Here is a 10,870-nt window from a genome sequence, read left to right as displayed (position 1 = left end):
CTGTGAATCAAAGTCACGGAAGCGAGCAACATTACCCACGCCACACTGCCACAAACCCGTTTATAAGGTGGGCCACATTCACACATTACACACAACAGAGGACAGCACAAGAGACAAACATCCATTCCCAGAGAGGGATTCGAACCCGCAGCCATTGGCTTCGCAGTCGGGCGCGCTAACAGCTCGACCAGCTGGCCGGCTCCTCCATGTATTGAGTTATATATTTTGCCAAATACTTGATATAGTGTACTAATTTAATTAATTTAATTAAATACTGTACTAATTTAATTTTTTTTTAATTTCAAGGTTCACCGTTTAAATAGTTCACATTACAAAATTTTTCTATCCGAATTTTAATTTTTAATTTTCAAAGCTCTTTTTAAATTGAATAAATCATACATTTAACTGTAACTTTAAACTGAAATGTAGTTTACTCTTTCTTAACTTCAATTGAATTGCCACTTAACCAACCAACCTTTTTGAAACATTTGTTCCTATTCAAGAATATAAACGAGCGTATACTTAAATTAACATCCCTTAAGGAACACACGCCTATCTGCACAGGAGTTTCTAACTGTATAACCCGTTTGAAATATCATTATTTCATCAGACGAGACTAAATATCATGATCATTAAAACAAGGAATAGGTAACTAGATTAACAATACGTTAAAGTTAAATATTGTTCTCAAACTATCTTTAAATGCTGGATATTGAAACTTCGAATGGAGAATAATTTACAAATTCGCAAAGCTTTACACACAGAGGAAAAAGTATTGTCTAAACTAATAGAAAATGTTATGCTTTAGAGTCTTTCAAACCCTATGGGAACACCAAACAGTTAAGAAATTTTTATCTCAACTCTTTGGTAATATGATTTTAGTAAAATTAAATTAAAAGACTGGTTTTATAATTAGTGATGAAATTTGGTAATTTTATCATAATCCCTTAGCGAAAAATATTTATTCGGTTAAATTAACTGTTCACTTTTACAGTTTATACTAAATGTTTGGTAATAAAAACTATTATTTTAAAAACCAGAATTTCCGGTAAACCGATACCATAGAAACGGTAAAATTACCAAATTAATAGTTTAAATACCATATATTTTGATTTTATTAACCAGAATTATGGTTTCTTTAACAAGAAATATTATTATCCCTCTGTTTAGTAATTTTCCTGCAATTTCCTTCTCCGCGCAATGTTTTAGAGTATGGATCTTTTAAATTTTGGCACCAGTGGGCTGCATCAATAAATTTCAACAATGCCTCACATCGGCTTAGTGACATATTATAGTCGAAAATTGTAAACAAGAAGAAATTAACGGTTAATTTAATAATAGACTGCAACGTTTTATTACTTCTAGCATATTGGTAGTTTGTTGAAATTTCAAATTTATTTGGGGTAGAATAAATTAATTTTAACCATCTTTCCTATATTTTAAACTGAAATCAAGAAAATATGATTATGTTAAGATTCCGAAAACATCTTCAGGCTGAAGTGGAGACAATTATAATTACATTTCAAAAGGGATGAATGAAATTCCAGATTTCATCTGAAGTTAAAGATTATTTTGCTTTATTCAATAAAAAAAGATGAAAGGCCATTTCGGACTTTTTAAAAGGTTTTTGCTTAATTCAATATCACATGAGACTTTTATCATTGCAATTATCAAATTATCTTTCAAATGATGGTCCTCAAAATGTTTTCTGATACATTAACTGGTCTTTTTTGACCAGGATTGATGTTCCATTACTTCGGCCTGAATACAACGCAAAACATCGCCATAATTATCGCCAATTTTCTCATGAACATCGAGTTTGCACAACTTGTTATCATCTGTAATAATCATCTGTAATCTTGTTATCATCTGTAATACGCGGCTTTTTTTAGCCGCTTATAGTAATACTTTATTGTTGTTTTTAACTGAATAAGATAATTAATCATTATCTGAAATACCATATGACTATTATCTTAGACAATCATCTTAGAGTTAAATATTTGTTACAAACGTTTAGAGTTATTAATGGCTACGCATTATATAAACTGGATGCTGAAATCACTGTACAAATTATACAGTATACACTGTACAAATTATATGTACAATAGATATAATTATATCTAATACGTAAAATATAAGTAAATAGATGAAATTGCATACTGTTAATAGCTGGAAAGATGTTGTCACGGTAACTCGATTAAGCTAGTATATCTTTGCTTTAATCCGGGCATAAGTGTGTCTTAATCAGCAAAATTGAGAATACGTGGATATTTTTTGCAGATTAAAAATGAAATTAATTTATACATCAATAAATTGCTTAAAATAAGAATTGATGTTTAGTAGGTATTTATTTAAAGAAAAATAACGCGGGAATTTGGGCAACCGGATCTTTGGTTTGTTTACTGCGGACATATTATGAAAAATGTCTAGTTCATGTGAGGGGGAGGAACCCTCTCATATTAAGTTGAAGACAACTATGACAACAATAAACTTAAACATTTATTTAACAACTGAACATAACAAGCTAAAAACAGAAACATAAAAATTAAGTAAGACTGTGTGGGATAGAGACTGAGTAAAGTTCGAAGCTTCTTAAATACTGGGGCAGTTCCAAGGTTGCCGATCGTGTGTTTGTAATCCCGTTGATTCTTTTGGCGCCTACGCACCATGCCTGGCGCCACATCACTCCCCACCGGAGTTTCATAGTCGTCAGATTCTGAAACGAACTCTTCTACCATACCGAGTAACGTACTTCTTTCGGTCCGGTACCTTTTCTGGCAAAGGAGACTCGGTAGTTGTAGTTGAAGAAAGGTCAGACTGGCAAGGAGAATCATCGTGGAATAAAGTATGGGGCTCGTCCACTGGCAAATACGCTGGTTTCAACCTGTCAATAGAAATCCACTTTTTCTTCGTAGAGATCTGCAAAAGATAGATTTTAGATTTTTTCTTAAGAACTGAATATGGACCATCATACGGAGGTTGTAATGGTCTCCGTACGGCGTCATGTCGCACGAACACATGCGTACAAGTCTGAAGATCTTTTGGTACATAAACGACTCGTTTGTCATGCCAAACAGAAGCTACAGGCTTGACCTCACTAAATGCCTTACGCAACTGGGAAATCAATTCAGACTGCGAGATGTCATTTCCCGAGTTAGTAAAGAACTCTCCGGGAACTCTCAATGTTTGCCCATAGACTAACTCAGCAGAAGAGAAGTTCCAATCCTTCCGAACAGCAGTCCTCAAACCCAGGAGAACTAGTGGCAAATTATCAAGCCAAGAATCTGTAGTATAGCACATAAGGGCTGCTTTTAATGTTCTATGAACACGTTCAATCATCCCATTGGCCTTAGGATTGTATGCAGTCGTACGAATAATTTCAACACCCAGAATTTGTGCTAATTTCTTGAAAGTGAAGGAATCCAGTTGTCTTCCCTGATCATTTGAAATTCTAACAGGAGCACCAAACCGTGAAACCCAATTAAAAATCACTGCTCGTGCTACTGTATTTGCCGTGATATCTTGTAGAGGTACCACCTCAACCCATCGTGTAAACCGATCGATTAAAGTTAAGCAGTACTTATATCCTCGACACACCGGTAATGGGCCAATCAGGTCCAAATGCACGTGCTGGAACCTAGCATTAGGCACAGGAATTTTACCCAATGGTGATATAACGTGTCGATGTATTTTAGCCTTTTGGCAACTTAAACAAGTGCGACACCACTGAACAATGTCTTTTCGAATTGAAGGCCAAACATATGTACTACATAACTGTCTTAAAGTAGATCGGGCACTGATGTGTGCAAGGTTATGTACAGAATCGAAAATCATTTTTCGAAATTTCATGGGTACATACAAACGAGCACTAGGTTGGGAGACATCAAAATACAAATTTACATCAGAATTAGGCAAAACAATTAATTTAAATTTAAGATTAGTAACATCTGGATTTTTTAAATATACCTGCAATTCCGCATCAGTCAACTGCTCAGCTGCAATTTGCACATAATCAATTTTGTCAGGAAAAGCAATTTCTTCTACCCTTGACAAAGCGTCTGCCACTAAGTTTTCTGCGCCTGCTAAATATCGTAAGTCACAAGTAAACTGTGATATAAATTCTAATTGTCGTAAACGTCTAGGAGAGCACTTTTCAAAACTTTGGGCAAAGGCGTGTGTCAAAGGTTTGTGATCAGTTATAACATGAAATACCCTTCCTTCCAACATATAACGAAAATGAATTATTGACAAATAAATCGCCAAAAGTTCTTTGTCATAAACAGAATATTTAACTTGGGCATTATTTAACTTTTTGGAGAAAAAGGATAAAGGTATATAACCAGATCCAGTTTTTTCATGTAAGGCGCCTGCTACTGCAATGTCACTAGCGTCCGTAAACAGCACTAACTGGCAATCAGGTGCCGGGTGAGATAGCTGAGTAATGTTTACAATACTTTCTTTGCATTTTTCGAAAGAATTTTCTAACTCTGCAGTCCAGTTAATAGTTTTACTATCGCCTTTTTTACTACCCCCAAGTAAAGCGTTTAACGGGGCATGCAATTCTGCCGCTTTGGGAATAAATCTCCTATAGAAATTTAAACACCCAAGAAACCTGCGTAAATCTTTTAGAGTTTTGGGTTTAGAATAGTTAACAATTGCATCTACTTTATTTGGTAAGGGTTTAACACCATGCTCATTTACTAAATGTCCAAGGAAGGGTACTTCAAAAGATCCAAAAATACACTTAGAAGCATTAATTGTTAAACCATACTGTTTTAAACGTTCAAATATTAAACGTAAGTGATACAAATGTTCAGTCTCGTTAGCACTTGCCACGAGAATATCATCAATATAAGCAAATACAAAATCTAAACCATATAAAACTTCGTTAATAAAACGTTGGAAGGTTTGAGGTGCATTACACAAACCGTAAGGCAGATACAAAAATTCAAATAACCCAAAAGGTGTTATAACTGCAGTTTTCTCAATGTCTTGTTCTGCTACGGGAATTTGATTATATGCTTTAACAAAATCTATAATACTAAATATTTTCTTGCCAAACAGATTTTGAGAAAAATCCTGCAAATTTGGTAAAGGATATTTATCAGGCCGAGTACAGGCGTTTAAAGCTCTGTAATCGCCGGTAGGTCGCCAATCAGAGTTACTTTTTGGGACCATGTGTAGGGCGCTGGCCCAAGGACTTTTGGATGGCCTACAAATACCATGTTGCAGCATGAAATCAAATTCAGATTTGGCAGCTTGAAGTTTAACAGAATTCAATCTGCGAACTTTTGAAGCGACCGGAGGACCAATCGTGTTAATATAATGCACTGTATCGTGCTTAATTTTAAGATAATTAGGTCTAACTCTAGTAATTTCAGAAAATTCCTGAATTAAATCGTGATATTTAGTATTGCCAAATATTGTTTTAACACTTTGGATTGAGGAAGGAAAGATTTTACCTTGATGAGCCAAAGACGTTTTCGTATCAATTAATTTCTTATTTTTAAGATCGATTAACAACTCAAAATGTCGTAAGAAATCCGCGCCTAAAATTGGTTTTGAAACATTCGCAATTATAAATGTAAAATCAAATTTTCGATGTAAACCAAAATCTAGCGACATAAGTTTAACACCAAATGTTTTAATAGCAGTGCCGTTAGCAGCATGCAACACATAATTTGATGTTGGCCTGCAACCTTTAAATGTTATAGGCAATAAACTTACATCAGATCCGCTATCGACCAAGAACATTAACTTAGTTTTGCGATCAGAAACAAAAAGTCGGTGGCTAAATTTTAAATTCTCACTACTATTAACCACCGGACTAATAGTAGAGCTCATCAGTTTAAATTAAAATTGCAAGGCTCAATACATTTGTGTGCTTTTTTAGCATACTTCCTATGATACCAACACATTTTCGTTTCGGCAGTTTGACTCTCTGCTTCACCTTTAGAAGCGTGAGAAAAAATTTTCGAAACATTTGATTTGGAACGCAAACGACTACGGGATAGACTTCGATACCTACGCATAGATTTTATTTCGTTCTTCAACTCTGCCAAATCCGTAGACATTTGAGCTATTTTTTCCATAAGTGAATCTCTACTTACAACTTCATTACAACTTGAAGTTGCAGAAAAACTAGTTACTTCAGAAACCTTATCTGCCAAAGTTGACAAAGTGTCTAAACCTTCCGTACTAACACTTAAAATAGACTGAATAGATGAGGGTAAATGAGATAGCCAAATAGATTTAATAACCTCATTTGAAAAATTAGATCCTGCTAATTCTCGCATATGTCGCAACAAGGCAGACGGCTTAGAATCCCCCAATGCAAGGTCCTGAAGTAAAGTTTGAATTCTTTTACTCTCGGACAAGGAAAATTCTGCAATAAGTCTATCCTTAACGGCAGTGTAAGGCTTTTCCAAATTTGGGTTTCTGACCAAGTCCGCAATTACTTGCATAATATTCTGATCAAGAATAGAGATTAAACAGCAATACATAGTAGATTCAGAAGTAATCCCTGATAATTTAAAATTAGCCTCAATCTGCGTAAAATATAGACTTGGATTATCAATCCAAAATCCAGGTAAGCGAAGGCCAATTTTATGAATTTCAGTTTCAGTTCCCGTTTTATCTTTATCAGTCATTGTAACACAAAACTAAGCAACTAGTTAAAGATTCACTCATGAAAATTTTCAAACTAAACTAGTTGTATATATATACATTAGAACAATTCACTAACTAGAGAATATATGGAAATATTCACAATAAAAATAAGTATTTACATAACTAAGAATGATTCAGAACTACAAATATTATACTAAGAAATATATACAACAGCATTTAAAGTTCGTATATTCAAATTCAATAACTACTAATTAAAGTCTCTTACAATAATGTTTAAAAATTTCAGTCTAACATTATACAATAAAAAGATATTATTATACATTAAGTTTAAATTTTAAGTAGTGCAAAGCAAAGCAGTTGACCAAATAAGAGAGGAAATTGTACATTACCAAATTCAAGCAGTTATTCCAAATTGTAAAACAACGGATAATAGCGTATCCAAAAACATAATAAACACAAGGGTCACCAATTGAGGGGGAGGAACCCTCTCATATTAAGTTGAAGACAACTATGACAACAATAAACTTAAACATTTATTTAACAACTGAACATAACAAGCTAAAAACAGAAACATAAAAATTAAGTAAGACTGTGTGGGATAGAGACTGAGTAAAGTTCGAAGCTTCTTAAATACTGGGGCAGTTCCAAGGTTGCCGATCGTGTGTTTGTAATCCCGTTGATTCTTTTGGCGCCTACGCACCATGCCTGGCGCCACACATGTTTTGAAAAGAAATTTTAAGTAATTTCAAAATTGATAAAATGGATAAATGAAAAGTGGTAAAATGGATTTTATGGATGATGCGTCTAAAGTGCCGGTACTTTATACAGTAATTTGTTTTCACAAATATTTTAATGGAAATTTTAACGATATATGAAACTACAGTGTAGAAATTACAGTGAGAAAAGTCTACATAAAAATAAAATAATATTAAAAAAAAGGAAGAATTAGATTCTTTTAAAAATTAGCGCAATGTTCATATTTAATATCCACTCTTTATATTATAAATAAATTAAATGTTTTAGGGAATATTTAAGACCCCGCCATAATTTTATTCACTGTAAAAGACTGGAGTGTTGCATGATAAACTCTGTAAATGACATAAAAATGAAAAATATGTACATATTTTTGTGTTTGTTAAATTCATTTAGATCTCTTAAACATTCTTTATTTTTCGAAATCTCAACAGAAACAATAAACATGCTTATTCCTTTTCTCCTAAGCAAATAAAAAGGAATAAAACCCGAATGATCAACGCGTGTATTTAGCGAGGAAAAAGATTTCTTTATTAGGCAATTACATCCCATGCCATTAGACACACGATACAATAAATCTGTTTACTATTTATCTGTCATTGTTTCCTCCGTATACGTGAAAAACATTAGGGGAATAAGAAAATTGAATGATTTTCTGTTAGATAACTTTTGACGCTTTATTAGAAAAGATAGATGGATTCTTTCTCAGTGTAGTGATTGTTAGATCGACATATTGTTTCTTTTCTGTCTTCAAATACGACAGAAATAATAATTCTCAAGAAGAATACTTTTTATTTTGTTTAGATATGAGAAAATATTGTTTCCTTTAGAGTTTGAAAATAAATACGACATAATTTTAAACACATGATATGTATATTTACCATATCGTTTTATCAAAATGTGAAAAGATTAATATAATAGTAATATTAATATATATTATAAACTTTATAATAATATAAATACAATTTAAATACAGTAGAACTCCGATTTTCTGTACCAATCGGGACTAAAATAGATCCGGATAACTATAACTAAAAATACCGATATTTGGACAACATTAAATTACAACTATGAGAATGTTTTTAAATACTTTTTTCCATGCTTAAGGCTGGCAATTTCAGTTGTGCTTATAATAGCATATCAGCAAGGAGTGCTTAAAAGTAAATTTTAATTTTTTTTAAAGTTAATTAGAAACCTGTTCCTTTAATAGAAACTACTTGCCATCCATCTTGAAACTGGGCGGAATTGTTCTTTTTGAAAAAAAAGACCCATTTCGACCGTTTTTAAACATTCTAAAAAATAAGAAAAAAATTTCGCAATTTTCATTTTTTTAGAAGAAGAAAGTGGAAAATAATATGGTTCTTGAATGATCCGGAGAATTGGACAATCCGGGAAATCAGTGTTCGGATAATCGGCGATCTATTGTATAATTTAATATAAATATAACATAAATTTAATAATAAAAATTTAATATACACTTAAATAATAATATATATTTTACTTATATAACATAAATTTTACTTATATAATATGAATTTTACTTATATACTATAAGAATATCAATAAAGTTTAAACACCTCAAAAAAAAAAAAAAAAAAAAAAAAAAAAAAAAAAAAAACTAATATCCGATTGAACAGCATTCGGCCGTTTTGTAACTATAATTACTTGGTACTATTTTACTCTTGCTGTTAAGTTTAATTTAAAAAAAAAATTCATAAAAATCTTATTTCAGACAATATTAGATGGGGGTATACTCCTATTTGTTTCATCACTGTGACATTTGTTACGCGTTATTTCCTTTCATAACCGACATTGAATGTTTGACCCATTTCAGTTTTGCATATTCTAATGTTTAATGCTTACTATTAATGTTTACTTCGTAGCCTTATAATTTAGAATCCAACTTAGAAAAAATTGGACTCCTGGATTAACTATGCACTGTTAAAATTTTCTTTTTAAAAATGGTTAGAGAGCAATTTATTTAAGTGGTATTTGCCATATTGAACCAAAAACGTCAAGTAACCATAAAAAAAATATGATATTCAAGCTGTTAAGAGTAAAAAAGAAAAAAAAACGAAAAAAAAATTATTGTTTGTTTTTAGATAATACGTTTTTACGACCAGAATTCTATCTCCGCCAACTTATGAAGGCATTTTGTTAGGTAGAGTTATGTACATACTGTGGATGAGGGGGCTAATCGGTCAATCTCATGACCGGCTAAGTGGGATTCGAATTCCATCATTGACACCCCAATATTTCTTCCATTCTTTCAAAAGATGAATAGTTTTTAGCTTCTTGCACTCTTCAATCGGAGACCCTAAACTATTAGAATGGGAAGCTAGCATTCCCGCTGAAATGGCGGAGCACTCATCGAGTTTCAATGTCCATTTAAGTTTCATTTTAATGGTTTTGAAACGATGCTAGTTGTAAATGGTTTCAAATATTAAGTAAAGAAGTGTTCCAAGATTAACTTTATGGTTAATCGGATGGGCAGACTGCTACCTGTTATTTCACTGTAATTTCAGAACAAAAATTCTAATAGTGTGTGACAAATGAACCTTCGCCAAGAATTTCAGAGGGAACAAATTTGCATTTAAGATTTATAGAGGTAAAAGCCTTCGACTCTGTCTTTTAAGTTTACTTTGCCCACTACAAGCCAACGTTTGCCAAAGATTACTGTGAAAATTGTAATGCTTTCTGTTACGACAGAATCTTGCTTCGTACAGTGGCAAGTTTGAGCTCAAACTGTACCCTTCATTTGGCAATAGAAATAATTGAGAATCTATAATGGACAGAGTTAAAAGCTAAACAAGGATAAAATGAAAGTATGACATTAATTTATTGCAGCATTTTATGATAAAGATAATTATTTACCGTTTTAAAATTATTAAACTTTTAAGAATTTATGTTTAATTTTTTGTAATGTTACGTAAAAGCGTGCTTAGTCAACATATGCAATTAAAATAACAAATACAAAATGAACACATAGTTTTTTTTAAAAAATATGTTAAGAATTAATTTTATGAGCTACTATGGAATAATTTCCTCAAAGAAAAATGCTTAAACAAGGTTTTATTGATGACAGAAAATTAAATAAGAATTAAAAATGTGCTTATGAAATTTGTTACTTAAATGCTGTTTAGGCAAATTATGTTATTTAGATGATAACACTGAGAACAAATGTATATTCATATATTATAAAGTATGCATTTTTACTGGTAATAATCATGCATGGATACCTTTTAGGATAGCTATATTAGAGCGAAATTACTAATGTACTTAAAATGTGAAAGTTTGGAATTAAGGCAACTATCGTTTGCAGGGGTTGATTGATTGTGTGATTGATGAACTAAAGAATGGCACAAGTGCTGGAAGAACCTATTGAAACCAATGCACCATTAGAAAGATTTTGCATATCATTTATTTTATATTAAACCTCCTTATTTTCTTCCAATTATCAAAACTATGTTTAGATGGAAAGTTTTAT

At 32.1% G+C, this 10,870-nt stretch overlaps 1 protein-coding gene across 1 annotated transcript; it reads right to left on the bottom strand.

The window, feature by feature from the left end:
* Positions 1-5,843: 5,843 nt before the first annotated feature.
* Positions 5,844-6,650, bottom strand: LOC147804033 (uncharacterized). Its single transcript, XM_087151392.1, has one exon. The coding sequence runs from the start codon at positions 6,648-6,650 to the stop codon at positions 5,844-5,846; it is 807 nt and encodes a 268-aa protein (XP_087007518.1).
* Between the last annotated feature and the right edge of the window lie 4,220 nt (positions 6,651-10,870).

The sequence above is a fragment of the Parasteatoda tepidariorum genome, chromosome 9 (genome assembly GCF_982258835.1).
Source record: "Parasteatoda tepidariorum strain Cologne lab strain chromosome 9, Ptep-v5.0, whole genome shotgun sequence".
Classification (NCBI taxonomy): Eukaryota; Metazoa; Arthropoda; class Arachnida; order Araneae; family Theridiidae; genus Parasteatoda; species Parasteatoda tepidariorum.
The sequence above is the reverse complement of the archived record's forward strand: the minus strand, read 5'-3'. Positions and strand labels throughout refer to the sequence as shown.

Bases quoted from the DNA above. Each gene is read 5' to 3' on its own strand.
- LOC147804033 (XM_087151392.1), bottom strand. From the start codon at position 6,650: ATGACTGATAAAGATAAAACGGGAACTGAAACTGAAATTCATAAAATT.